The sequence below is a fragment of the Cyprinodon tularosa genome, unplaced genomic scaffold, assembly GCF_016077235.1.
Source record: "Cyprinodon tularosa strain WSP-4 unplaced genomic scaffold, ASM1607723v1 ctg71, whole genome shotgun sequence".
Taxonomy (NCBI): Eukaryota; Metazoa; Chordata; class Actinopteri; order Cyprinodontiformes; family Cyprinodontidae; genus Cyprinodon; species Cyprinodon tularosa.
Genome location: NW_024039463.1, coordinates 3,442,927 through 3,469,441, shown reverse-complemented (window position 1 = coordinate 3,469,441; position 26,515 = coordinate 3,442,927). Strand labels below are relative to the sequence as shown.

General features: G+C 37.6%; 2 protein-coding genes across 3 annotated transcripts in view; one reads left to right on the top strand and one right to left on the bottom strand.

The window, feature by feature from the left end:
• Nucleotides 1–3,914: 3,914 nt before the first annotated feature.
• Nucleotides 3,915–5,845, bottom strand: c2cd4a (C2 calcium dependent domain containing 4A). The gene is made up of 2 exons (XM_038268883.1): nucleotides 5,724–5,845; nucleotides 3,915–5,630 (listed from the first exon to the last, which is right to left on the bottom strand). Exon 2 carries the CDS (start codon nucleotides 5,601–5,603, stop codon nucleotides 4,257–4,259), a length of 1,347 nt encoding a protein of 448 aa, XP_038124811.1. The 5' UTR covers nucleotides 5,604–5,630; nucleotides 5,724–5,845; the 3' UTR covers nucleotides 3,915–4,256.
• Nucleotides 5,846–12,704: 6,859 nt separating this feature from the next.
• The window catches only part of tln2b (talin 2b), a 138,493-nt gene continuing 124,682 nt past the window's right edge, over nucleotides 12,705–26,515 (top strand). For both annotated transcript variants that reach the window (XM_038268820.1, XM_038268819.1), the window contains exon 1: nucleotides 12,705–12,824. The gene's annotated coding sequence lies outside the window, so the exon portion shown is untranslated. The remainder of the gene's footprint in view (nucleotides 12,825–26,515) is intronic.

The window sequence follows — 26,515 nt, the reverse complement described above, 5'->3', positions numbered from 1 at the left end:
CCCAGCGTTCTCGCACGCTTCGCTCTTTTAGCTGGTCCATCTTCACAAATCGTTTTTCACAATGCCGGTCATACAACAAAAAACAATCGGGTAAGGTACAAAACAGGGAATATGCATATTGTAGAGAGGATGTAGATTTGACCAATCAGAGGCCTCCTGTCTGCGGCAGTGTCTGTGGTCACCTACACTTTCAGAGAGGTGCACACGCAGAGGACCTGGTTTCTGAGTATAAATCAGCCTTTACTGTACATTTGTATTTTTATAGAAAAAAAAACATTTAAAAAATACATAAAATTACAAATTGTATAATTTACTATTGTAAGATTTGAGATAAAATTAAACTCAAGAGGACTTAAGTTAAGTATTAATGCAATATTATTTATGGCAAGTAAAGTGGGATAATAAAAAAAATAAAAAAACACACACATTTTTAGGACTTAGGTCTTCTGATAGCAGTTTATCCTTTTCAATGTCATAAAATCCCAACAAAATGAGTTGAGGTCTGTGTTTAAGGCACGGGTTGTCGGATGGACTCTACATTGTATAATGTATTTCAAGGATAAATGTTGCAGTGAATTTAATTAAGTTTTATATTAACTAATATTATTATTGTAGGATTATTATATTATTAATTATATTTTATATCCTCCCACAGTCCAAAAACATGACTGTTAGGTTAATTGGCTTCTCTAAATTCTTCTTAGGTGTGAGTGTGTGCATGAATTGTTGTTTTTCCTGTTTGTCTGTGTTGCCCTGCGATGGACTGGCGACCTGTCCAGGGTGTAACCTGCCTATCGCCCGTAGACAGCTGGAGATAGGCACCAGCATCCCTCGTGACCCTATTTGGGATAACTCTGGCAGAAAATAGATAGATGGATATTAATAATGACAATATTATTGAGAATGTTTTTGTTTAATAATACACTGGATTAAACAGATACACCAAGATTTGAATTAAGATTTGAATCAAGATTTGATTTAGATTCTAATAATTATGATAATTTTCAACTTGTTGTACAACTACAGAATATGTAAGGCCAAGAAATAAGAGAGAAATTATGTGAAGACCTTGAGAAACATCAAGATAATCTAGTTTACCACATGAAACCTGACAATTAATACTCATAACCTTCTAGTTTACTCTATTTTATTCCAGCTTTAAAGAGCTGCAAAAGCAACATAAGACCATTAAACAAATACTTTTTTGGTATTTATTTGATGTTAGTATTACAAACTTAATGTACAAAGTATATGACGTGATTGCACTATATTATTTTAACATTAAATAACATAAGCTGTTGTTCTTGCGTTATCCCAACAAGTTCTCTGTTCTCTGGACTTGGTAACAAAGATGCTGTGCTTTCTTTAAAAAAAAAGATAAGCCTGAGAACATAAGAAACTGGTATGAACTGGATGATTAAGGTTTTCTTGTTACATGTTGAAATGTATGCCACTGTTCTGAACCAAAATAGTAACCTGACAAAACAGAAAACAAGATAAGAGACCATGTTTAAACAAACTCTCAGAGGGGAAGCTGTTAAATGGAAACTTGTGATATGGTTAGAGAAGGAGATAGCATTCATACTGAAAAACGTTATCTTTTCACCCATTGAACCTATTAGTTTTGATTCAGATTTGAAGTGAAATGGATTCCAAGTATTAAAGCATGTTTTTAGGTTATAAATGTAGTTGTTGCCCCATCTAATGCATGTTGTAAACATGCATTAGATGTGCAAAGTGTAACAGTGATGAGCAAATGTATCCAGGCAACTGTTCTAGGACACTTGAGATTAAGCAAGCGTACTTCCCTAGTTCAGCTTTTACATTTATGGAGAACAGTTTGTGAGGAGACAGATGTTTCCCACAGAAGATATTGTTAAATTATCAATGTGAAGTCTGGCTCTGTCTTTAACAATGGTATCAAACAAAAAATATTTAAATTCAGTCAGTCAATAATGGGGGAGTGGTGCCCTAGTGGTTAGGGCGTGGAGCTTGGAATCCTGAGGTTCTTAGTTCGAGCCCCACTTCCACAGACTGCCACTCTGGGCTCCTGAGCAAAAATACCCGTAACCCAGTGGCAGCCCACTGCTACCCAAGGGGATGGGTTAAATGCAGAGAGTTCATTTCATTGCTCTGTACTCATGACAGTGTAATGACGGCTGAACATTAAACCAAAATTTATACATCATGTTTCTGGAGGAGTTTGTGGTCAAAATGGTCTCTTACTGTAGGCCAAATCAATGGGTCAGTGAAAGGACAATTTTAAATGCACACTTTACAAAACATATTACACATTACAAAAATCTGAAACATTTAACTGAGAACTGGCTTAATTATTTTTGATTCCAGAAGTTTTTATCTGTACATTATTTACTGTACATGTGAATGAGAGCAGGATCCCTGCAGTTTAATGGATCCCTGCAGCTCCTTAAAGGTATAGTGGACGATTTTCGTGAATTTTTGAAAAGACCCACCCTATCTACTTTTAAAAAAAAATTGCACACGCACAACCCTGTATCGGCTCTTGCAAGGGAATGCTTATTAAATGCTTACAAGAGCATGCATGAGCCCATTTCTCCTTGTGCACGCTCTGTTTAAAAGTTGTTGCTTGCATCACTCTTACAAGCTTACTTTCTAAAAGAAGATTTGCAATTTTTCCACTATGTCAGACTAACCACTGGTAAATGAAAATGGGGACAAGCAAGTAGGACAGCCTTACGTAAACATATCACAAGAATGATTGACAATTAGGAGGACCACTCATTTTGATGATCCACCCGGAAAAAGAACATCCTCCACTGCACCCTTAGTAGTTCCCATGGGCATCTTCTCTACTTATTACTTTGAATGACCTAACTGGTCAATTGAAATTGACAGCAATATATTGGTGGGCCTTTAACTTAATTATAAATTAAGTTAATTAAATTAATTATAAAATTTGCTCTTATATGTAAAAACATGCATCATTCATTTCATATATCAGCATTACTTCTACTTTTTTCATTCAGACCAATGGATGTTTTCTGATAACACTAAAAGGAAAGAAAAAGATCTCCAAGATTTACTGTTAAAATCCCTTCGAATCTTATCAGTGGTTGACCAGATAAGGGATTGAGGTCATAAACTTTGATTTAATGCCAATTGTTTCACAGCTGAGTCAACAGTGAGTAGTGCTGAGCAGAATAATTCACCTTTACAGATATTGTCCATTGTCCATTGTCCAATGTATGGATGTCTGAAGGTGTCTTCTAGATAGATTTCTTCTAAATACTAACATTACTATTTTAATAAAAGAACAGAGAGAAATTTAGACCTTTGAGACAAATAATCTGGATAAGAATCAACATGGAAAATTACTGATTCCAAAATGAAAGGCCTCTTAATTTTCTTTATTAACAATATTAATACTAACAAAGGTAGATGGCTTTATTATTATTATTACAACTGATAATATGTTATTTGTTGTTTTAACATTTTGTTAATCCAGTATACTTGTGAGACTGCTTTTAAAGCTTTTCTGAACCATGGGAAACGTTTTTAATCTTTAACTACTCGCAGCAGTTGAAGCCCTTTTCTTTTAAGTCTGATCTTTTTGGATGAAAGCAGCCGTATATTACCGTCTCATGAGGGGATGTGTTGCTCTGCTGAATGTGGTAAATAATTATGCTCCATATCGAGAAATCCTGTTTTTAAACGATTGAATCATTTCAAGTTTATTCATTATTTTAGCTGTAGAAAAGTTACAGTAAAAGTATATTTTATAGAAGAAAGAAACATATGGTAAAAAAAATATGAATCGTAAAAAAACATACGTTTTAGAGCTAAAAAAATTTATTAAATACAAATCCATTGGTTGAAGAGTAGGAAATATATACATAATCAATGATGATTCGATGACAGACAAACCTGCAAGGTTTCTGGTTTCTCATTATACTTTAATCATTTCAAAGGTCAGAAAGTAAACAACAGGCTTAGAGGAAATATGAGATGCTTGCTGTCTGACTAAACAAGCTGTTGTTGCATCCTCGTTAACAAGATATCATCTAAATATTCAACTAAGTATTTCACCTATACCACAAAGGAAACACATTTTCAATGTTTTAGTTTGTGTTTATGACATTGTATAATGATCTACTCTGAAACAGATTCAAGACAAACATCCTTAGTGCATTCCATAATTAAATAAATACAAAACTGTAAGTACAATTCTTCAAATAAATAGCCCCAACACAAACCTGTTAAATAGGCTGTTAAATCTACATTGTTACAATGCTTGATAGAGGGAGATCACAGTCACCTAGGAGATAATCTCTTTTCAGGGTGCACATTTTGTTCACCACTTTGAAGCGAAGCGATCGCTGGCTAATGTCCTCCTCTGAGATACCATCAAAGAAGAAATCTTCATTGAAAATCGGATTGCGGCTCTTTCTTATGACTGTGCTGCGCTGCTTCTGGAGTTTTCCAGGGACCAGGGAGAGGCTGACGCTGCAGTTGATAATCTTTGGGTCAATGGAAACAGGATAAAGGCCCTCGGCGCTGATCAGCCGAACTCGCAGTCTTTGGTTATCTGGACAGTACTCTGCTGAGAGTCTGAGGCTGCCATCCTTTCCTACAGGCACCATTCTTTCCTTCATTACCCTCTCTCTGTGCAAGGTCAAGTCCATCGGGAAGATGTTGGGTGGTGCCAGGCTGTAGCTGTTGGGCAGGCCTTCTGCTAGCCCTTCTGAGGCCCTCCTCATGATATTCGGACTGTTGTCTGTGGAGCTGCCCTCGTCTGTTGACAAGGAATTGTTTCTGGACACCATTGCTTTTCTTATGTTCCTTGACAGCAACAGTTCATGGCTCAGTGCTTTGAAAAGGGAAGACTTACCAGGACATCTGGACAGCAGGGGCGAGCTGAAAGGGGAGGATTCAGTAGAAGATGTTGTGTCACTGTCCAGAGGGGCCTGCCAGTTCAGAGTGCAGCCCCTGGGTGAAAGCCTGGAGGTCAGGTTGTTGAGGCTGAATGAAGATGGGCAGGAGGATGGTGAGGTGGAGTGGGAAAATTTGGTACATGTGCTAGAACGACTCCTGGGCAGCAGCAGAGGAGAGGAACCTAAGTCAGAATGGAAAATGGACTCCTTTCTCCTAGTGTGGGGACTCTCTAATAAGGTGCAAAAGCCATAGCTGGTCTGAGCTTTGGCCAGATGAGGGAGGGACAAGGCGGCCTGGCTCTGGGGATCTGCGTTTGTGGTTTCCTCATCACTGCAGCCATCACAAGGGCTCTCATCCACACTTTCTACTTGAATTATATGAGGATTTAGTGGTGGCTCATAAAATGTCACTTCAGCCTCTGGTTTAGCCTTTTCACAGGGAGAAATCCTGATGGCACGAGCTGTTCCCTTCAGTTCGGAGTTCTTCTCCTGCAAGGATAAGATTGTTGGTGGGATGCAGAATTCTGGGATGTTGTCAGGGGTGATGATGTTAGGACAGCGAGGAATCCGCTTGGATTTGTCAGTCTTTTCTCCTAACATGATGGCACTTATTTTAAAGTTGAACTCTGCTGACGGGACAGGCAGGTTAGATCTTTCTACTGACGTTCGAATCTTCTCCACCACCCACATGGATTCTCTAGCGAAAGGCAGGAAACTCTGCAAAATCACAATTGTATATGAATTTGCTGCTGTTAGAATAGATTTTTAAAAAACATATGTTATCCTAAAACATAGTAGTAAATTGCCTACCTTATATGCTGAAAATGAAGATAATCCAAATGGTTGTTTCCAATGTACAGCTTAGACAGCAAGAATTGATCTTTCCAGAAGAAGGAGGGTCTGCGGTTCTGCCAGGTTGACGCACAGAGATGTTTTAAATGAAGCAGGACAGCAATAAATCTAACCCACACCCCCTTTGGCTACTGAACCAGGATCCACCCACTTTCCTTTTACTGGTGCTGGTTCCCATGGTGATATCTAAATCAACACAAAGCTCATAGACCCAAAGTAGATACCGTGCTGCTCAGAGTGATGTAGGCCCTGAAAGGGCACCGACCACTTTTTTTCATAAATTACTTTTTTCCAACTCATGTGTTGCTTTTTCCAATGTGTAAACACAGGCTCTTACATCAACGTTAACAAAAACCACTTTGCATACAAGATTAGGCCATGAATACAAATCCGCAATCTTTTAAGATTACGTTATAATAAGGGCCTGAAGGGTTTTTAATTGAGAAAGTTGGTTTATGCTCTGTTTGTCACTTTGTGCTGTTAAGTAATAATAAAAAAAACATTTTAGACTTGATCATTACATCAGGAAATCACCACATATGTTTTGCGGTAATATTAAATAATAAGTATTTTAGTCTATCTTTTTTTGTTAGAAATTTTTAAGTGTCTCAGTTTTGAGCTAAAACATTTGTCCACACAAAAAACGCTATGAAGTACTACATAGTACATTAGGATACATTTAATCAAATGTTACTGTTTAAAAAAAAAATCACTTTTTAATTATAACTGTTGGCTTTAAGTGCTCTAGGCGTTGCTCGTAGACCAATGCTGCTCTCTTGTGGGACAAGAAGGAAAGCTACAGGACCACTGATTTCATGCAGAGATGAGAATACTTGTTTCTTGTGCTAACATAATTTAGTATTACACTTTGGCTTGATACATTTATATAATATATTTGATACATCATCTTGGTTTTACAACTGCTTAATGTAGCAGAGTGTATCCACTTTATGCTGTCTCCAAACATGCTCTACTGTACAGGACTTTTTACTCTCACTCATGGGTAAGGATGTCCATAGCTAGTTTAAGGTACCTTTTCATTCTATAAAGATCCCAAAAAAAGTGGATCTAAAAACTCCACCCATCACATTACAAAGTTCAAGTGGCGCATCCTGGTTACTGGGCATCAGTGGCACGAATGTACCATCCTATGTGAGGTACTTCTTGGAAATGTTTGTCCATCTCACCACATCACGTCCTTTACTTGTACTTTTCAACCCTTCTTGGAGGCCGGAGTGCCATGAGATTATCAGTAATGTTGAATCATATTATAGGAATGCTTTTTATTTGTAGCTTTCCATTATTTATTGTAGAAGCATGTTTTTTTTCTTCTTCACATGTCTCATGTCTCTACTTTTTGTACTTTCAGATTCTGTATCCTGAAATTAATCAACAGGTTAAAACTAAGTAATGGTAGCTTTTCTGTCAAAACATCTAAATAGTAAAATATAGGTGGTGTACTTTCTTTAAAAAACAAAAATGGAAAAAGTATATCACAATGAAACAGAAAGATCTGGCTAAGTCATAATAATGAGGTAATATCTCATAGTAATGGATAGTTGAGTCCTAGTTATAGGAGATACAAGTTGTTGTTGTTGTTGTTATTTTTTTATTTTTTTTATTTTTTATCAGTTTGGTGGCAATGGGCTTTTATAGTCAACCCCTATTGCCTCCCAACCTTTATGTAGGTCCACTGCTGTCAGTTCTCCTTTAGGGGGCAGTATGTGCTCAAAAAACAGCATGTTGTCATGCTTGTAGAGTTGGATAATTGATTGATATATACCGGTATATCAATATATAATTTTAATGGGATGTTAAGAAGTCCAGATCATGCATAATTTAGCCTTTACATGCACATTCTATGTTTTTATGTTTCATTGCTGAATAAGTAGCTGATGTAAGTTTGAAACAATGAGGAGGCTTTGGCTTTTCTGCAAGTTCACCCTCAACAATAATCAGTTTGAGGTTAAAACTGAATTCGCTTATATCTGTAATTTCACCATCCATCCATCTTCATCCACTTAATCCTTGTCAAGTTCGCGGTGGAGCCGGTGCTTATCTCCGGCAGTCTATGGACGGAAGGTGGGGTACAACCTGGACAGGTCGCCAGTCTGCTGCAGGGCAACATAGAGACACACAACCATGCACACATACTCACACCTAAGGACAATTTAGAGGAGCCAACTAATCTATCAGTCATGTTTTTGGACTTTTGGAGGAAGCAGGAGTACCCAGACAGAACCCACGCATGCACGGAAAGAACACTCAAACTTCATGAAAAAAGACCCCAGGCCATGAATCGAACCCAGAACCTTCTTTCTGCAAGGCAACAGTGCTACAAGCTGCAGCACCATGGTGTCTACACACATCTAACATGACTACAAACATTAACATATCTAATATTTGTTTCCCTTTTAAATTATAGATAATGACATCACAGCCCAATAGCAATACAGATTATGTCACTGCATGGTGTTTCTTAACCTGATTGACACTGATATGGGAACCTGTACCTTATCAGTGTCACATTTACATTGAGGTAGTTGTCATTATCATACAACAGCTTTTCATCTGTGTGTGTGTTAGAAAAAAAGTCTAAAATTCTGATTAAAAAAAAAAACATTAAGAGATTTATAGCACTGTAAATCTGTCTTTGTTTCAGTAAATTTTATACAAAATAATCTTACATACAAATCGAAGAACTTTGTGCTGTCTTATTAGTTAAAATATGAATGTCAAAGAAAAAAGTTAGAAGTGATGGAGGATGTTGTTCCTCTACTGTACCTGCAAATCTACCAGGTTCCTGTAAAATAATAACACAAACAGGGTAAAGACTTGGTATAATCTATAGTTTTTGATTGTTTAGGCACAAATATAAACTCTCTAGTCACATTGCCTATAACACCTCATTTCAGAGACAGGAAGTTTGCCTAAACAACAAGCCCCTGGGAATCACCTTTAATCAACATTTGCCAATTCCAACAGATAGATATGTAGCTTTACATCACTTTTATATTATACAGATGTGAACAGAATTGTTGGCACCCTTCGTTTGATGAAGAAAATACCCACATTCATCCCAGAAATAACTTGAATCTCACAAAAGTAATATTAAATACAAATTCAATGACAAAGTTGAAATGAAAGTCAGACATTGCTTTCCAACCATGCTGAATGACTAAAAACATAACGTCATAAAGCCTAGTCAAAAAATACTGCATCCCTAAAACAGACTGAAGATAATGTGACCTAAGGGACATGTTAAATCAAGGTGTGTTCTCTAATTGGCAAGTCATGGGTCTTTAATAGGGTAATGACCCAAAACACTCAGCTAAAAACAGCCAAGAATGGCTAAAAGTGTAAAAAAAATTGACTATTATAAAGTGACGTCTATAACCCCGGCGTAAATCCTGTTGAGTATCTTTGAAAGGAGCTGAAACATGTCATTTGAAAAAGGCTCCCTTTGAACCTGAGACAACTGGAGCAGTTTGTTTATGAGGAGTGGGCCAAAATATTTGCTTTGAGGCGCAGATATTTCAGTTTAGAGTGCTATCATTGATACCCAGGACTGTTTCATGAGATTATTTTTTTTAAATCATTCTCTAAAACATGGCTGAAAAGCAATATCTAAACTTAATTTGGTCCATTCCATTTTCATAGAATTTATATTTATTATTACTAATTTTTTAGCTTCAAGATATTTCTGTGAATATTGTGGGTTTTCTTTCTTTGAATGAGGGGTATCAACAATTTAGTTCACCTGTGTGGCACTGAATTCATATGAAAATACAGCATTACTGTACAGTACAGGCACGTGCAGAGGGGGGGGCTAAGGGGGCTTGAGCACCTGCCCCTTTTGCTCCATGATCCCAATGTGCCCTTTTGGTCCCTTTTTTTTTTTTTTTTTTTTTTTTTTTTATTATAATTTATTATTTATTTGACACATGTACTGAAATTATTATTATCTTTTCTTTTTTGGCAAGATAAACAATACAATAAGCCCTCCGATCACATTGTTACCTTTGACCTTTTGCCGGTGACGACGCACTTGCCTCTCGCACAGTCAGATAAGGCGGCTAACTGCGGAGCTAAAGGTAGCGGATATTCCACATTACACTGTGGCCGCTGCTCATTTGGCCCTAAGCAAGATCAACCATGATCGGACGGATGGCTATGTCTTCAGTCTGCACCGCCTCTCCAATGTCAACCTGAATAGAGATGTAAGTGAAACCAAATGAGCCCCATGGATGATGCAGTATTGTTTGATCTAAAACACTGTTTACTCTGTGCTTTTAGTCTTTTACATTGAAAATTATGTTTTTTAATTCACAAAAAACTGGTCTGTAATGATTACAGAACAGTTTTTTTGTGAATTAAAAAACATAATTTTTGGTGAAAATACTGGAGTAGGCTTCCTACTTGTCAGACAACGGAAAACTTTGAACGTTGTATAATTTCTCTACTTTAGCAAAGAGTAGCGGTTTAAACGGAGGAAAGTAGTTCTTTCTCTGAAGAACTACTGAGCGGGAGGAGACAGCCAGGTGAGGAAAAGCTGTTCTTATCTATCGATTCAGTATTTGTATCATACAGACATTAGGCTGTTGTTCATGTGCTATGAGCTAACTGCTAGCTAATGACTTTGCTAGCAAAGCAAGATAACTAAAAAGCTTCCCTGTGTCGTTAATGACAGTAGGACATTCTTCAGTATTACTTATGCAATAGGGGCACATCGCCCGTCAAAAACCTATCATCTCCATAATGGATATATGTCTGATTTTCTAATTTCCTTTGCTGCATGATGTACATTTCATTTATTCTAGCGTTAGGTAAATGTATCTTAAAGGAGAACTCATCCAAAACTACCATGATAGATATATGATAGATATAATGTATGAAGCTGGTGAAAACAAAACTGCGCAGCTTATGCAAGGAGGATCGGTTGTCAGACCTTTTTGTTGGCAATCGAGAAGGATGTGCCAATCATTCACTGTGAGGTCATTAACATTTTTAAAGACATGGCTAACAGAAAACTGCTGCTGTGAACAAAAGAGAACAAAAATAGCAAAAATGCTTAAAAGATGGGAATTTGTTTTTAAACAGTTAAATCACCATGACGGAAAATAAGTTTTTGCATCATAATCTTGGATTTAGTTTGGGGGAAAAAGAAAGGCAAGAGACTGAAATAAATAAGACATTGACCTTCACTCAACACAGAAAAGATGAGACAATGAGGAAAAAAAGAAAAGAGAAACTGACAAGAAAAAACGAAGAGGCAAGATTGAAGAAAATGTATATAGGTACTTACAAAATACACTAAGACACAAACAGAGTAGGCTTTTCTCATGGTGACATGCATTAATAAAATGTTTGTTTTGTTCTTTTTTTTCTGCAGTTCCACGTTAAAGTTTGATGCAGCAGCTCTGCTTTTCTGAATGGACCGTCTCCATCTCCACTGTCAGTACAGCAAACCAGGCAGACATTCTTTTTTATAGATTACAGTACACTAAAAGAATGCATTGTGCCCTTGTATGCATTTTTAACAGTTTAATTCTGTAAAGACAAAATATGTCTGGTGGTCCAGCTCTGATTTACATCTTTGGCTAAATTGCAGGTTTGAATATTGTAATACTTTCCTATAACAAAATAGACCTGCAGAAAGAAATTACTAATAAAATATTTTACGTATGCATAGTTCTATGTAGAGATTTCCCTTAGCTTTGATTGTATGTCTCACAATTTTGTAATTTATCATTGTTCATTAAACTCTGAAAGCTATGTGACTTTGTTAATATTCTGTCCTAAAATGCGATAAGATGTGCCCTTTTTTTTTTGAGCACCTGCCCCTTTAGTGGTCTCTGCACGGCCCTGGTACAGTACATTAATTTCAAATCATTCTGGCTCAAACATGTATATAAATGTACTGTGACTGGCTGGATGTGCTCTCTTCATCCTCTGACACTGAAGTTGGCTCAGAGCTCGTCTGCCTGGCTGTGTGTTTCCTGGACAGGGCCGCCTTTCACAGCTGCTTTTTGCATCTCTGCTTCTGTCTCCTTGAACCCCAGTCGGCCTCGGCAGAATGCCGTTCACACTGAGCCTGGTTCAGCTGGAGGTTTCTTCCTGTTAAAAGAGAGTTTTCCCTCTCCACTGTCGCTACAAGCATGCTTAGTGTGAGGGATTGCATCGGGGTCAACGAGTCTATGCAATCAACTGGTTTTCCTTAGATAGAAAACTTTCAATCAATTTGACTGGATAATCTGGTGAACTGTAGAGCACCTTGAGATGATGTGTTGTGAATTGGTGCTATATAAATAAAATGAATTGAAATATTGTCCCAAAAGTTAGAACATTTCTATTTTAGAAAAAAAATCCTGTCTTAAAATCTGTGTTTTTTTCTCGTTATTTTATGCAGTTAGTTATACGTCAGCTTGTACACCTGAATTCGGCCAATCACATATCAAAGGTCATCTGTCAATTAAATTTTTTAATTCACATGTCGCAAAAGGCAAATCATAGGAAGCCTAAAATGAAACAAAGTGTAATGGTGAGAAATTGGTTAAACTGTAAATGGGTCCCTTAAAAAAACTGGGCCCAAGGCCACATCAAAGGTTAGACAGCCTCTGATTTTACTCCTCAAGCTCTGTTGAAAGGTGTATAAATACAGAGCGCTTTCAAAATAAGATACTTTGGGCAGATTATGTCTCCTGTCACTGTATTTACGCGCAAAAGGGGGAGTTTTATATGAATGTATGATCTTATCTTCAGCAGCACAGCTAACTTAGCAGCCTTTTTAAATCCACCCTGATATGAAATCAAAATGTATCATAGTCGGTAGTGGATGGGAGTGACGCCGCTTCACTCTCTACGTCGCACAGATCCTATTTTTCTATTTATATATTTATTTTCAGCCCTCATCTCTCTCCACTGTACGATAATCGAGGAGGGGCTTGCTGCGTGTAGGAGGCAGGCAGGCAAACCGCGCTGCTGACCCGCTTGCAGAGAGCGTGTCGCCTCGCCTACATCCCAGCCAGCTCGCATGCTGTAAGGAGTGAGAGCCGTCAGGTAGGATGTTCTGGATGTTTGTTTTCCTCTAAGATGCTCCTCAGCGTCCCGTTTGAACCCTGGCGTTTGTCTTAATGAAAGGCGCTCCTCCTGCCTGCCGGAGAGGTCTGGGGAGGCGCACCGCTCGGCGTTGGCTCAGCAGAAGCGCTGACAGCTTTTCATTTTTTAACAGCTTGCAGACAACCTTTTCAACCCATCACTGAGATGTTTCCCAACTCCTTATTCTTTCTCAGTCGATATCGGTCGATCTGCCTCATCTGAGGCGTTTGGAAAAGCCTTACAAGTATTTTTTTTTTTTTTTTTATATTTATTTATTTATTTTTCGCTAAATATGTTCTTGGCTGCTTTTGACATTGACAGATAAGATAGGTAAGAGGATGGATGTTTAATTAACTTGTCTGATAAATATTTGGCTTTTGGTTTAAATAAAGCTTTAGCCTCAGCATCCTTGCGCCTCTCTGCACGGAAATGTGGATGCTGTACAGTAACTCGGACTTGACCTGAATGTTATCTGGATCAGCTCAACATCAAAGCTGACATTGACGTGTGTGAGATTAGTGGCCCTGCAGGATATAACCCTCATCATTTAATGCTGACTTATCCAAAATATGCAAGGATTTTAGTTGGGTTATAAAATGATTCATTTTGGCAATGTATTGCATAAAGATAAATGATTCTTTTGGATGACATTTGCATGTTTGCAGAGGTCGGAGAGCACACTCCAGATGCCAGCCTGTAGGAAGGTTGTGTATCCTCTGATTAGAGGCCTCTCTATTTACACAGAGGCTCATATGGTGTGTGAGGATGTGTTTCAGGGCTTTGATGTTTGGTGATTTCGCACAGGTACAGGAGAGTAAATGTTATCTCTCTTACACTGGGGTGAAGAGGCCAGGGCAGAAAATGTACTTATCCATTTTACTGGGTGAATGTTTCTTAACATAAAACTGCTAATCACCTGGCTGACAGTTGAGGCAATTTGTAATTAAGATGTGGTGAAAATGTCTTGCTGGGGTTTAAACCTGGCATCTCAATGAGGAGGAAAAAGAGGCCAAGAGTGAATGTTTAATGGTGGCAGACGGATTGGTCTTAGTGTTTAAGAAACTGATTATCCGCTGGGAATTTTCACCCACAACCCTGAATTTTACTGTATGATTTGGTTGAATTGTCTCTGTAAAGTACCTTGAAATCACATGTGTTGTGAATTGGCACTATATAAATAAACTGACCTGAATTAAATTGAGCCGAACCATCAAAGAATGTGGAATACCATCTTTAGATGCATAATATCTGACAGAAAAAACATGAAGACCACACCTAAAGTAGGATTAGGAAGTAAACTCTCAGCAGGAATGTATTTCAAAAGATTAGATATTGTCTCCTGGATTTAAAAGTCTCTATTTCGGCTGACATACAGATGTTTGGGTCAAAATTTCGTATTGACAGTGAAAGCTTTGATTTATTCTTCCCTGTTTGAACAGTTCAGGCTGGTGGTGGCGGTGTTGTAATGGTGTGAACATATTTTTTTCACACAGGTATGCTCTCTTTGTATAGAAAGAATTGCTTTTACAGTACACCACTGTCCACCTGAGTGCTGTTTCTGACCATGTCTGCATTTTTATTGCCACAGTATACCTATCTTCTGATGGTTGATTTCTACAGAATAATGCATTATATTACTAAGCTCAAATCATCAAAACCTAGTTTCTGGGAAATCTTATTGAGTTGCTTTCACTCTAGTAGCCTCCAAAGCTACTGCATTTGTAATAGAGCCACTTTCGGGATGTTGTGGATTTAGACCTTTGAAATATAGATCAAAATCTCCGAGACATGTTTTCTTGTTCGAAAAAAAATAGAGTCATTGGAGCAAACCTGCCCCTGACCCTCTACTGACAAGATGTTCCCAATAAACTTGCTGATGACTGTTTTTTACAAACAGTTTTCATTTTAAAACCTGAGGTAAAAAAAAAAAGACATGAGCTGCCAGGTTGTTTCTGAGTTTTCCCTGGCTGTAAGGATCAATGCAGCCCCCCTCCTCTTGCTGTTGCTGTGCATTGCCTGTCGGCTAACATAAAGAAGGTTGCTACACCTTTCATACACATTCTGCAATGAAATTCAGCAGTTCATAAATATTTTCAATTAAAAAGCTCACTTTAGTTATCTATCTATCTATCTGTCATGGTGGGCTCTCAAGGGGGACCCAATTATGCAGAACACCACTGAGGCGGAAACGGGAGTAAAGGTTTTAACAGAGTTTATTTAGACAAGCACTGAGATTATGACAGGTTCGGGTTCAGGCCTGGGAAACTGGTTCACTGGAGTCTGCGTGAGAGACAGTTCAGTTAGTTTAGCACGTTGGAGCTTGATCTCTTGATGATAACTGATTGTACCTTGAGGGTTCTTGAGGTTAGCTTTGGGAGAGTCACTGTTGGATCTGGAGAGGAGTTGCTCAGCAGAGTCCGCTTGCTGCTACAGCGTCTCACGTCTAGAAATGAACAGACCTTGGCTTTGGGTTTTCCAGCTCTTAGTCCTGAGCTGCATGGAAGTTCTCAATGGTTCTTCAGGTTTGGCTCTGAGGGTCGGCTCGGCAGGTTAGCTCTTCCAGAGTTTCACAGAGGAGACACAGGTTTCCTGGAAGATAGAGACAACGGTTAGAATCCTGGCTGGATTCAAAGTCACAAAGATACACTTAGAGTCTAGGCTTAGGCGCTGACCAACTGGATCAACACTGCGACATTGAGGCAAGGTCTGAAGACAGCTTATATAGTGGATCCTCTGATGATGGTAATGAGCAGCAGCTGTGCAGGAGGCTCTGCTCAGGAGGATCCACGGCGGACTCTGCTCGAGAAAGATGGTACTACTCCAGCTCCCAACACTAACTATCTATCTATCTATCTATCTATCTATCTATCTATCTATCTATCTATCTATCTATCTATCTATCTATCTATCTATCTATCTATCTATCTATCTATCTATCTATCTATCTATCTATCTATCTATCTATCTATCTATCTATCTATCTATCTATCTATCCATCCATCCATCCATCCATCCATCCATCCATCCATCCATCCATCCATCCATCCATCCATCCATCCATCCATCCATCCATCCATCCATCCATCCATCCATCCATCCATCCATCCATCCATGTGGATATTTTTTGAGTTTTTACGGAACATCCAATTCTAGGTTGCAGAATACAATATATTATACGCTTAATGCTGGTGCAGAAAAGACATAGTTCAAGATGATTTGGCCCTTCCACTTGAAGCTAGTTTGGGAATATCCGCCAAGCTTTTTAGTGTTATGGTCCAAACCCCATCCCACCACCCACCCACAACAGCTTCATCTCAACAGCCCTAAGCATTTAACTAGCTACAAACTGGGGGATTGCACGGCTTGACTTCCTACTGTGTTTACAGGTGTAGCAGCTTTTTAGGTAAGGAAGTTGTAAATATTTAATTGGAATCACTAATATATCAATGGCGGAGACCTATCGAAGTAGCCAGGTGAAAGAGAGACGTGTGTGCCCATAGAATAAAACCCAAATCACTTTCATTAATTGAGCAATGGGAGCCTAAAGAGTCAACTTTGGTAAATAGAGTAAAGTCATTTTTACACCTTGGACCATTCTAAGTATGTATGGGACAGAGAAAAAAAGTCCTCTAAAAGAAATTTTTGAGTTCTACTTTGGGTGACCAATGTATATAATAGGGACTGGCGTAAACATCATAATATGTATTGGTACAAACCATTGCTAATCTGGGAGTGGTTTAAATATTGTGTTGTTAATTGTGTTTGTAAGTTTTCTGTGTGTTTGATCGTTTGCTTTTTAGAATATTTATTTTGGAGTGTGTGTTCCATTTTAAATGTAATATTTAAAAATGTATCATTTTGTGGGTAATAGTATATATTGCATTGAGACACTGTAAAGTTTTTCTGTAAACCCCAGGATGAATAGCTTTGGCAGTGCTAATGGGAATCTGAAAAATCAAAGTAATGTAATTCTCCTTTAAATGGCAAATTCAAAACCTATTTATTTTCTTATTATCAGTATTTATGTGAATTTACCTCTAGAATAATGTTACTATGTTTGAACTACACAGATATTCTCATATTTATATGTATGATTTCTGCTGTCTGTAAACACAATAGGAGAAAAGGATTTTTTTTGTGTCTTTTCTTTAGACTTTTATTAAATCTCTGTCATTTGATAAAGCAATATTTTTGACCGCAGTATTAGTTTAATTCAAGACATATATATTTATTTTAAGGTGAATATACAGTATAGCACTTGGTATCAGTGTAACTTGAGAGGATCAAAGCTCTTGCTGAATGGATCATGTGACTTAGAGTCCTGCTTTACAGCAGTGTGAGCTCTCCTTAAGCACAAGATCTAACTAAGATAAAAAGGTGCTGTTATAAAACAACAGATAGATGACCACTACCTGATAAGGCATATTTTCCATTTTTAGATGTAGGCTAGAGGGGTGAATATGGCCTTGTCTTTACAAATAACTCCATAATTACTCAGTTTGCTTGTCCATGCTGCTCTGCCGTCTCATTTTGAAACTCAGAGGGAGACTGTTTAATTTTGCATTAGTGCAGCCAGTTCCTTTCAATGGTGTTGAATCTAGTTACAGGTCTTGCGCCCCTCAGTGGCACAGTGTTGCTTAAAGGTCAGAAGTGCAAAATAGTTTCATGACTACAAAAAAAAAAAAACATATTCATGTTATCCATTCTAATGCCATAGCTTGCCAAATTACTGTATGCTTAGTGATTGGGGTGGTGTATGAAACACATACTCATCTTCATTTGTGTCCACACATAAATTTACTCACATACTGTAGAATTAGGCCACCAAAACTCCAATATCACAAGCTTCCATGCAGCGTGCAACTACCAGAGGCAACCGACTGTGCTATAAACAGTGGACAGATGTTCCTCACATGATTAATTTTCTGTTTAAAAGGACAACAGAAAAATACAATTTTTAGACCGTTCTTTGAAGTTTTTAAAAGATGAATTCCTTTAATTTTGTGTATTACAGTAGAATCAAGCTCTGTTTAAACTGTACTCTATCCTCCCTCAGTGATATTAAAGTATTCTTGTTTGTAAGCCCTACTTATGGTAAGCCAATGAAAGTATCTTTGCTTTTAACACCTTTCACACTATATATAATGTCAGTATGCTGACATGTTTAAAGGGAATTATTGCAGTATATGTACATGATCTGAGGCTTTTTTTTTTCTGTAGAGAGTTGTTCTATACTCTCACTGTGCTCAGAGTTCTTGCTTTGTTTGTGTTTAAAAAAAAAATTCACTGTATTTCCATGACCTTCTTTAAAAAATGATTTGCCTCTCAGCTGTTGCAGTTGCTGTGTCATAAGGAATACATCCCTGGTTGGAATTCCCCAGGAAATGTTCAGCTGGAGGATGGGAGGAAAGGGCTCCGAGAGTCATTGGAGAGTGTGATTGTTGAACAATATTTTATGCTTGAGTGTGTAGGAGGTGGAAACTAAAACAGACCCCATGCTGTTGCTATGACCCAGCCTTTTTTTTGAAGGGAAATGGATCTTTTTTCTCTCTCACTGCTGTCTGTGTGATCACAGCCTCTTTAGGGCTTGGCTTCCTTCCAGTTCAGGGTCTACAAAGCAAAGGGCAGATGTAAAAGCTGGTTGCCTTCCTTTACACCTTTACAAGTGCTTAAATATTTCCAAACAGAGCTATAAATAAAGTTAAAAACGGGCCATTTAGTGTTGGCATTTAGGTCATTTCCAAGACTGCATTAAAGCCATTACTCTTTCAGAATGAATCAGGTAATTACAAGACTGATTGTTTACCACTAAAAACTGATCTAGCATTATACAATGACCACTGACAGGTGAACCCTTTTAGTGGATAGGATATAGTAAGCAGTGAGTCCCCTTTTTTATTGTTACAAGCAGGAAAAGTGGGTTGTGTTCAGTGTCGTAATTGTCATAGTTGGATGAAACTTTCAAAACTGCATCTCTTGTTGGTTGTTGCTGGTCTGCACTGGTCCTAATTAATTAAAAGTGGCCCTAAAAAGTGGTTTAACAGACACCGGGGTATGGCTGGAGAAGGTTTATGGATGCATAAAGTGGGCAGAGGGTACCCCATGAGGTCCTGTTTAACAGAATGACAGTTCAAATAACTTAAGAAGTTACCGCTAGTTCTAAGAGAAAAAAGTCCACCAATATAATTAACAAAAAACTGAGTATCGGATGTGGTCCAAGGTGCAATTCAGGAAGGTGGCCTGGCTACTTAAATTGGGAACATATGGTGTCATGATGCCCAAAGGGAAGAATCCAGAGGAGGCAGCTTGATCTTGTTGCCAATTCTCTGCTGCTGATGTTTTCTTTGGCAAATCACAGATCATGAGCACCACTAGGTTCAATACACCTGAATAAACAGTCGGAATTGCCTCGTTAGCATGCAATATTCTTCAGAGTATTGCTAATGACCTAATTATTTGATTAAAAGTGCTGAAGCAAATACACACCTGGAAGTTGCAAGACACCTACCCCAAGGACTGGAGGCCATTATTTCAAATAAAAAGCATTTTCTGTAAGCTGTTTTTCCACCAGGGAAGTGAACCCTGCCACCAATAAAAGTGATTCAGAAATGGTTAAATGAAAGCACAGGTGTGTTTGTGGTAGGGCTTGGTATTGCAGGGAGCTTAGTAATTGAATTTAAATTTTTTTGGCTACAGTTCAGTTCAACATCACGTTTCAATATTGATTTTGTAAGAAGTATTAATACGGATTGTTTTTTAAAATACCTGTTATTGCATTTCAGATATTTATTGATTTTTCTTCTCTTTGTATACAGCTTCAGTATACCAGTGCATATGTTAATATTTTTGAGCAATTAGATATCAATGTGGAAAACGAGAGTAAAAAACATTATTGGCCTAATCTTCAAATACTCAAAATAAAAAGTGTTAAATTGTATGCACAACTTTTTTTCTTTTTTAGTATGTGCAATAAGTGGCCATGTTGTGGGTGATCTATAAAGATTGGTGCTCAAAACTCAAATGTTAAGATGCACAAACCTATTTGGTGCTGCTCATTAAAATGAGAAAGATAAAGTCTGAAGGCATGGAGATGGATATATAAAGTAATTAATAAATTGATTTAAACAATAGATTTAAACAAACATTTTAACACTAATACAAAAAATATCATATAAAATTATATATATTGCACACCTTTTAGTATGTCTCAAAGTGCTTCAAAAAAATCAAAGTAAGTAACACATAACCGTGCTTAATTGTGCCCCCACTTGGTATGAGTAAATTCTGGGAACAAAAATTGTCCCTGTTGCAAAGAGATTCTTCTCAGATTGCCCAGGGGAACTATGCAATTCAGATAGTTTTGTTAATTGATATCAAATTGTGAAAAAAATTAAAGAGATAAAATGATAAATTGATATTTTTCCGCATGTCCAATTTGAGGTACTGATTTGCCCTCAAGATTCCCCAGGTCTTAGTCCAAGAAAAGTATTTGTTGAATGTATTAGAGAGACAACTCCGATCTGTGGAGGACCCACAACTTAGTGTCATTATGAGAAGGGCACATTACAGGACTTAAATGACCTGCTGCTAATATCTTAGCCTTATGGAGCATATTGCTGTGCTGTATTAGTCTATAATATATTCAAATAAAGTGTTTTATCTATGTTTATCGCTTTGGTCGGACCATGACACCGGATCTCTTTTTCACATTTCCCTAGAAGAAAACTTATCCTTAAGTGAGGTATTTGGTTTCTTAAAAGGACAGGGGACCGATCTGTCTTAATGGACAGGCAGCTCTCTATCAGTACTTTAATGAGCCGCTATTTAGACCCTAAAATTACTGGGACTTTCACAGGTGGCCTGAGGATGCTGTGGTAAAAACATCAGGAAGGAAATCATTGAATATGATGAAGATGAGTTAGATACCAAATTTAAACAAAATAAAAATATAATTTAGTTGAAAAGGCATACAAGAAACATATTCAATAGGTGTGACAGCAAAAACAGGTTGCATTATGTTTCTATGTTATATCAATAACTCTTATCAGTTAATATTATTTTTATGTACGTATATGCTGTTATGGAGGCCTTCATATATATTTATGTACTGCATTGTTATCATCTATTTTCAGTAGTAATATATATTTCTATAACAATTAATTATTACTAGATATAATGTTAAATAGAACTAATTTTACTATAAATGTCAAATAATTATATAATTGAGATTGGTGTAGTTTATTTACTGTATATTTCTGTATGTTGTACTGTATTTTTAAAGTATTGTGCAGGGAAGGCCATTATTTCAGTAAATTAAGTGTACTAAGAGGACAGAAGTTACTTCTTCCTGCTCCTTTTTGATCTGGTCATTGATTTCTCTTGTATTTATTTCTTCCTTTTGTTGAGTTTTTGTTTGAAACAAACTTTCATTTAATAACTCATTGAAATCCTCTCCAGTTTTTGCATTTGCATTATGAAAAGAGAGAAAATAAAACATCATCTTTTGATTTAATATCTGATTAAAAAGTGGGATCAGTTACAGTAAGCGATAGATCAATGTATTAAAAGCAAACTATCAAACTGGACTGGAACTTTACACTCGGCCCATCCCCACAAAAACGAATAAAGTGTATTTCCAGCATGTACCAGACTTGTTGGTTGAAGTAGTCTAATTCTCTTAGCTGTGTGTAAGCAGTTACCAGAATTGGGTCAATAAGCACTGAGATGACATGTTCAGGCTCGGGTCATTGGCAGTAGCACAGCCTGTGGCACTTCTTATGAAGGGGTTGAGTGAGATATCAGTTTGCAGCCGCAGACATCTGACTTCCCTCTGTTATCTAAGCCGAATTTGGTTACAAATTGGATTTGGGGCAATAAAGAGGAAGCATATGATCTGAGGCCTCACAGAGAACCAGGTGAATCCATGCCCTTTACTGGTCTGCTGCCTTAATTTAGAAAATATATTTAAACAATTTTTTAGGTTGGTTCCAGATTATTTTGCCATAGTGTTTTAGTGATAACATTACCCTGAATTTGCTGTTAACAAGAATGTTTTTATAGAATTCTTGTGGGTTAAAACTGGAAACAGATTCGCTTTGGTTTTGCACTGAAAGAATGAGCTGACACACTGCTTGAAACAAACTGATTATCAGTAAACATGTGATAACATTTCTGAGCAGCATGTGATGTATTCAGCCCCTTTAGCTAGAGGAGAGTGGATGCACTGATGTCCCTTTGTCTCTGATGGGTGAATTATTAAAAAAAATCTTTTGTAATGCATTTGAGAGTAAGAGGCAGTGCTCTATTGCTGTGTATAGTCAATATTTTTCCCTTTGCTCTTATGATGCAAACTGCTGTTTCAGAAGCTTGCAACTTGAGTTTCTTTTGTTGAGCTATAATGGCTACATGTTCCTGCTCGTCTCTGCACTCTTTTGTTAGCACACTGTTTGTGCTCCGAGCATCTCCTGCCAGAAATGGCTTAATTGTCATGGCCGTATTTGAAGTTAGACTTAAAAGGGACACCAAAGAGTCTATTGTATGCCCGTGTTATTATGAAAGCGACATTTGTAATTACTCTTATGAATGCAATCCAAAGTATGTGTTGAAAGCTTTCATAAACAGTACAGTTTTCCATGGGTAGTATAGGGACACTTACAAGTTGAATAGTCCAAGCCTCTGATAGAATTGTTTTTACTCCTCTTTAGCTTGCTGAGTGTGCATTTTTCAGGCATGGGTCTCCCCCAAGGTTGCCACAATAGAGAGAGGTCAGTGACAGTAGGGCAAAGATCCAGGTTACACAGCTCAATAGCATCAACAATCTCCATCGAGGATAAATCTAAGGCAGATGTTTAGTGGTAAGGGTGAAGTAACAATATACGATGCAAACATAAATCACTTAATATGGTTTTGTCATAATTTACCGTTTGATTTTAGAGGGAACAATTGTGGAAAAAGGAGAATTTCAAGCAGGGCTGGACTAGGAAATAAATTTAAAAGCTACAGTCTGATGTACGTTTATTGTGATTAGGGCTGCAACAACGAATCGATAAAATCGATAAAAATCGACTTTTAAAAGCGTTGGCAACGAATTTCATCATCGATTAGTTGTGTCGCGCGATTATTGCGTCATCCGCCACGCCGTCATCACTGCCTCTTGACTGAAAGAGGAAGAAAAAAATATGGCAGAGCGAGTCAGCGCCGCAGGTGCAGTGTTGCCAACTCAGCGACTTTTCAGACCCCTCCAGAGACTATTTTTCAAAAAAGCGACTAGCGACAAATCTGGCGCCTTTTTTCGGTGTCACTGGCGGCTTTTGGAGACTCTTACGTGAAAGCATGTATCGTTCCTACTCTGCCGTGGGGCGCTTCCCCCCACTCCCGCAGGAGTCCCTCTCAGCGCTGCAGTCAGAGCCTCAGCGTCCAGACTGCAAATGAAGTGCGCATGCACCGGGATTGACGGCGCAAATTGATCACAATAATTAAAATAGCCTGCGCTTTGTAAAGCAAAAAAAGTGATAACATGCAACTTTTTTCAAAAGAAATTAACATGGCACGGAACCACCATGTTTGTTTGGTTTTAAAGTGGGGAAACGTTACGTTAGTTTCTCAGGTAGCTCATCTGATGCTTTCCTTACCTTGTTAGTAGGTTACAGACAGTGATAAGGTTGGCTACTTATTTTACTTTTAATTTCATTTGAATTAGCTTAAGTAGCGTTTACATTTACTTTAGAAATAAATTAACTTGCAAATTATGAGGGCAAGGCTTTTAAAGTTTAAATCTTCTGGCGAAGATAAAGTAAAGAAGATCCTGCAATTTATGGAAGTAAAGCAGAATAAAATCCAGCAAGATCAGTAATATGTCAATTAATTATATGCCACATTCCCATGTAAATTGGAGTCTTTGGAGGATGTGTTTTTTAGCACCCCTAGTTCTCTCATTTTTATTCCATATACAATTTATAATTTGAATCACAGGGCTATTTTTATCTCTATGGTTCAGTATTTTCTTAAGTAGCAACTTTAACTGTTATACTTTCCTGTCTTAAAAGGCAGAACTCTTCTAGTCTAAAAAAAACTCATTTGTTGAAATGGGGGGCCTATTGTTTGAACCCCTTAGGGGCTTTTAAAAACAAAAATGTCTTTTTTTGCGCTTTATGAAACAAAGTACCCTATATTTTGTGGATGTACAGCTACATTTCTCATGTAAGTTTGCGTAGTTTTAACACAAACATTTATTTTTCATATTGCACCAGTACAGTTAATGAGCAACCTGTATTTGTGTGCTTGTTTGTTCTGTCTAAAATGTTTATTTTGGAATAAAGAGGTTAATATAAAAAATATTTTTTGTCCGATTCATCGATTAATCGAAAAAATAATCGTCCGATTCATCGATTTTTAAAATAATCGTTAGTTGCAGCCCTAATTGTGATCCTTTATTTTTTTCCAATATTTCTTCTAAAGTCAATACATATTTTAAGTGGACCATTTGGAGTACTGAATTGTATCTGAAGGAGTGAGCTAAAGAATTGTGTCCTGCTTTGTGGGCCTTGCAAGCTCAAGATATGTCACTTATCACCACAGACATGCTTATCTTGATGGTGATAAGCATGTCTGTGGTGATACGTAAATGATGATATCATTTACGTAAGTTATTGATATAGGGGATCATAATAGTAGCGTCACCCTGAACTTGATTACACAAAAATTCTGCAGCTTTAGCATGCTTTTCCTCACTTGACCTTTACAAACAATTTGCGTGGCACATTGGGAATATGCCATGTCTGCTTTACCAGGTCATCAAATTGTTCTTCAAGCTTCTGTCTGTTTGCTTTTTGTCTGTTCACCTCAACATGGCAGACTTGAATTTTACTGACAGAGTCATGGGGCTGCATTCAATGCAGAAAGTCAAAAAACTGTGCTAGTGCCAGTGTCCCTGGGTCTGTCAGATCCTCCAGAGATGCTTTTAGTTTGGAGAGAGCACCAGAGACAGGAAAAGGCAGCAGGCTAGGCTCCGATCTAGCGCTTCAAGGGGAGGTTGAATGATAAATGATTTAACGGGCCTTCTTGTGGCTAAATTTAAAAAGCTTTTTTTTTTAACGCCACCCACAAACCTATGAAGAACATCCAGTACATCATCCTTCATAGGTTAAAATAAAGATTTCCATCGTCCACCTTGAGCTTTGTCTCTGCTGAGCTCCCTCACTTTACAACTACTTAACAACCACATTCAGTCCCTGATTGGTTGACAGCACACAGATTGACAGAAATGTTCAGATTTTAGGACTCCTTTGAAATTCATTTCACATCAACTGCAGGTTTCCCTTCGTGCTATCCACCCCTTCGCAACACTAACAATTCATCTTTCACATCCAATTTGTATCACTTTGCTCCTAAACCTGCCTCTACATGGGAATTCAATCAGTCAAAATAACCTGTTATTTATATAGCCCTTTACCACACATAATGTGATCAAAGTACTTTAGATAAAACCTGTATGATGGAAAACAGATGGAAAAAAACAATGACTAAATAAGGTACAAAATGGGACAATGTGTGACTGAATGTTAAAAGCCAGTTTGAGTAAAGAGAATTTAACCCTGGCCTTAAAACTGCCAAAGTCAGTAGGTAATTAGTTCCACCGCCTGACTCCAGCAACTGAGAAGCTCCGATCACCCCTGCACTTGTTCCTAGCTCTAGGGACTTCTAACAAGAACTGTTGAACAAGAACTGACTGACCTTAACCCTAGTTGGGTTCCTGCTATATTACACAATAGTTAAGTTAGACATGGGAAGGGAATAGCATGAAGGGCTTTAAAAGCGAATAGCAAAATTTCCAAATTAATCATAAAGGAAACTGGAAGGCCGTATAAAAGGGGTTGGGGTTTGGGATGTGCTGTCATGATGGTTAAAAAGTTAAAAACCCTAACTCTGAAATGTGTTGCAATAGTCAATTTATTACAATTAGATCACTTATTCTGTTTGCCTCATTTGCATTCTAAGTTAATACACAGTCAAGTAACTGTTAAATAAAAATTAATGCAGATGGTAAAGTGTACATAAAAAATACAAAACATGAAAGCACTGCGCCTGAAGTCAAAATATTTTACTGAAGCGGTTCCTTGCAATTTTTACTATTGTTATCACAATTTGTTACATCAGGATGGCAAAAGTGCAATCCTAGATAATTATACATCTTGTTTTAAATACTTCACCTATTCCATTAGGGATTTGGATAAACTCCAAGAAGCAGTGAAACTATTATTCCTTTCCAGAAGGGTACTTCTACTCCACAGTGGAAAATAAAAGGGTTAAAATGCAGCCTATCAACAATCATTAACTTATTTTCGCTCAGTCTGTTGCCATTTAAGCTGCTGTTGATCACATCTAAAGCTGTCCATTATCTTCAATATACTCAGTGCCAGAGTCTATTTAGGAAAGATAGTTGGTGGCTCAGATTAAGCTATTAACAAATAAAACACAGATTTAAAATGCCTGTTATTTTTATGTTCAGGCATAAATTACTCTGGAAGACTAAAAGCACAAGTGATGGAGGGATAGCAGTCTGTGATGAAACACTGTATATGGGTTTCACGAGTAAATATATAAAGAAGTATTTTTATCTAAAATGATTCGTCTGATTGCTGAGATGAGAGCTG

Excerpts from the sequence above, each read along its gene's own strand:
- c2cd4a (XM_038268883.1), bottom strand. The coding sequence starts at position 5,603 with ATGTGGGTGGTGGAGAAGATTCGAACGTCAGTAGAAAGATCTAACCTG.